The sequence below is a fragment of the Crassostrea angulata genome, chromosome 5, assembly GCF_025612915.1.
Source record: "Crassostrea angulata isolate pt1a10 chromosome 5, ASM2561291v2, whole genome shotgun sequence".
NCBI lineage: Eukaryota > Metazoa > Mollusca > Bivalvia > Ostreida > Ostreidae > Magallana > Magallana angulata.
In genome coordinates, this window is record NC_069115.1 from 11,228,037 (window position 1) to 11,231,890 (window position 3,854).

General features: G+C 30.2%; 1 protein-coding gene across 1 annotated transcript in view; it reads left to right on the forward strand.

The window, feature by feature from the left end:
- Window positions 1-469, forward strand: part of LOC128184552 (glucose-6-phosphatase 2-like) — a gene marked incomplete at its 5' end in the record, with an annotated part of 4,478 nt that extends 4,009 nt beyond the window's left edge. Inside the window, one exon of the mRNA XM_052854091.1 lies at window positions 225-469. Coding sequence (XP_052710051.1) covers window positions 225-460 — 236 coding nt within the window. The remainder of the gene's footprint in view (window positions 1-224) is intronic.
- Between the last annotated feature and the right edge of the window lie 3,385 nt (window positions 470-3,854).

Sequence of the window (3,854 nt, forward strand, 5' to 3'; positions counted from 1 at the left end):
ATTACATCTTGCAACTGTTTCAGACCTGTTTATATTAGTCTTTAATTTCGTAGGCACCAATTTATATTATCTAGCTTAAATGTTAATAATAATAATATGTACATAAAGCCTACTTTTAAAACTAAACATCAACAAAAAACTGCAATATAAGAATTACATGTATTAACATATTTTGATTGATTAAAATAATCTTTCCAATCTTTGATGAGAGATATTATTTTCAGGTTTTGGTGCTGGTGTTTTATTAAGTGGGAATCCAAAAAATTCGAAAGAGTTGAGTATGGGCCAAAAACTGGTGCATCTTGTGATGTCTCTTTTATTGACCTTGGCTGTAGAAAACATCAAAATCTCTTCGTCTTCAGCAATGTTTTATGTTTTTGGATTTCTGAAATTCACAACAATGATGATCGGGATTGTTTATATTATACCACAACTTCTAAGTAGAAATAAAGTTGATTGATTGTAAAAACTGCTTTTTACTTCAAATTTATTTACCACTGTGTTTAATGCAATTGAGTACAGCTAGCATAATTTGACTTTCAATGGCCTCCTATGTAATTTACACTCAGTATTTTGAATGTTACCTGGATTGAAATGAAAACTTATGAAATCGATTTTATATCCTTTTTAATATTAAGAGCGTTAATTTTCGAGCAGATCTTTTCATAACTCCACGCTTTGGCTGTATTTTCGAATTAAGGCAAACATCCCTTTACCTTAGCGTACTTTTATACTTCTCATCTGGGTTCGAATAAGAACTGTTGAAATGATTTTCGCCAAAATATCGGCACTGAAGTTTCATTTTGCCGATTATCGAAAACAAAATTTGGCTACCGTTGGTCGTTGATACTTGTTTTGTAATATAGATGTACTCACAGTCAATGTGGAATGATTTTAGTAAATTATATTATAGTGGACATTAAGAAATTGCATTAATGCCATGACACAGGTATGAAAATAACATATATCATTCTTCGGTCGTCATTTTGGGACGAACGTTTCGACACCACAAAAATCTGAAGTTGTTTTCACGGCAAAATCCGAGGTAGTTAATTTATATCTGTTAAAATAACGTAGACCAATGAACAAATTCAAGGTACTTAATCCTAGACATCATATCTAAAACCCTCGCAATTATTTGCATTCGAGAGTGATAAGAGGATAACGGATCTAGCACGTAGCATCAATTTTGAAAGGAGAAAAGACTTGGCCCGAAATCTGTAACTAGCTAGAAGAACATTTACAGCACCCTTCATGCTGCATGCCTGAATGTTATCTAAGAATACCATTCTACAGTGTAATACGAAATTTGAAGCTATGCATATGGTGACAAGAAACAACACAAAACTCTACAAAATAAGTGTGTTAAAAACCGTAATTACATATGTAGTTTATATTTTTGTTAAAAATATATTTACGTAAAAAAAAACCCAAAACTATTTGATTAACTAAAATTAATGAAATAAAGTTATTAATGTAACTATAATTTTATTAGACAAATCATGACCTACCGCTTTAGATCAATACTCGAAAAAAGGAATTGTAAGATTGATATGTATTGTCAAAGTGTTTATTACGATGGTTATTTGCCGAAATTCGTTACTTTTTGGTTTAAGTATCGGATCGATAATTTATTTATAGAAGACAAAGTTAGAAAAGATATATTTATTATGTGTTTCAAATGTTTAATGATGTTTTTCCTAAAAGTGATTTTCATATCTAAATGTTTAATATAATAAAGAGTTTCAAAGAAAGTTAAGGTAAACTCATTCAAAGGTGACTAAACGTTCATATATACATGCATGAATAATATAATTATTTAGATATAAGTTTTAAACTAGGTACATTTGATTAAAAAAATATATATTATGGTATAGGTAAACGTTTGTTTGAGGTAATCGAAGTTGTACCTGGTGTAGATATACTTTGAGTGGTTTTTGTTGTAGTGGTAAGCACGGCTTCAATACCAGAAGAAAATGTCATTGAAAGTACTGCTGCAAAAAGAACCAAACATTTTAGTATTCACATTTTTATGGTTATTTCATCGTACCCGTAACTATCATTTTGGTTTTGTTTCTTATATAATTTGGACATCCACTGACATGGTGGCACTCTTCTTTAGTGCACCTCGGTAAACAATTTCCGCCACACTTGAAACTAAATGAGCCTGGAGGACAGGGCTCATTACAAAAGTCACCGAAGTATCCCGTTTTACATTCTGAAATACCAACTGTATAAGTAAACAAAGTCAAGAAAAAGTCAGAACTGTCGCCATTACGAAAAAGTTTCTGACGTTTTCCTGGCATGTAAGATATCAAAATTGTTAAAAAAAATAAATAGTAAAACGTGAAGTAATTCGGACTACTCTTGATTGTGATTGTGTCAATTTGCATTCACGTTTAAAGGACTATATATGGTTTGAGCCTAAAATGGCCCCCTAAAATGAACATTGTCATTTTACTGTAATTCTTCGTTTTATTTGTACAAATATACATTTGAAGTTTTTTCATGATTTTCATTTTGATTTTAGTACCCACAATTTAAAAAGATGACATCATAAAGTTTACCTTTTCCCGCCATTCTCTCATTTTTAGCATAAAACGGCTTGTTTTTAGGTAGTTTTTCTTTAAGGAAACATTGAGCGACTGCTTGAACAAACACAATATTTTCACCAAAGATGTATTTCTCCAATACTTATAAGTGACAAAAAGTTCGTTCTTGTTCAAAGAGTCGCTCTATATTTCCCATTCGATAAAAGATAAGAAAAATGCCAATTTTTGATTGATTTTGATTAAATTATAAAAATAGCGTTACTCCTGACGTCATATACTGCCAGTGAGTGCATATAAATCAAATAAATAGGTGAAAAACATATTTCATGTCAACTCTTTTATAAAAAAAACACAACAAATTAATGTACCTGAATCATTTTAAAAATAGCAAATTTTGGGGGCCAAATTTGACTAATATCATATATAGTTCTTTGATTAAGTTATATATATTCAATAAAGTAAGCATTGAATAGGAATATGTAAAAAAAAATTCTCCAAAAATTAAATTATCCACCCTGTAAAAATATGTGCGCAAATCATGTGCAGCATTCGGATTGTATGATACTATTATACTATCATACTATTATATTGTATTTCATGGTTTCCAATGACAATTTAGTCCATTAAATTACATCGTCAGAAATCCACTGCTGGTCTCGCTTCTCGCCTTCCGGAAAAGCAAGACCGAACCAACCCTGAGTGTCCGATGATGAATGAATTAACACTAATAACTTCCTTCGAAAGAAATGATTGAACTAGTACTACGACTGATTATCTTTTGAATAATAGTATATTAGTATCTACCTAACCTTTAGTTAGCATTATGTACCAAGTTCGATAATGGATGATATTAAACCAATGAAATCTTTCGTAACAAACCAAAATAAACAATTCTTAAGATACAATACAAATGAGAAATTATCAATACAAATGAATTAGTCTACAGTACAAATGAAATATTCTACAATACAAATAGAATATACGCAATACAAAATGAAAAGTATAGAATACAAATGAAATGTATGCAATGAAAATTACATAATTAAAAATGAAATTATTCAACATAAATGAGAATCACAGAATATAAATTAAAATTATATAATACAAATAGAAGATTATGCAATACAAATAGAAAAGATTGAATATTGCAACGTTTGACACGTGCTTTGTGCTATATATATATATATAGAGAGAGAGAGAGAGAGAGAGAGAGAGAGAGAGAGAGAGAGAGAGAGAGAGAGAGAGAGAGAGAGAGAGTAGCTACGTCATATTCTTGGAAATATAATTTGGGCTGTCCTATAA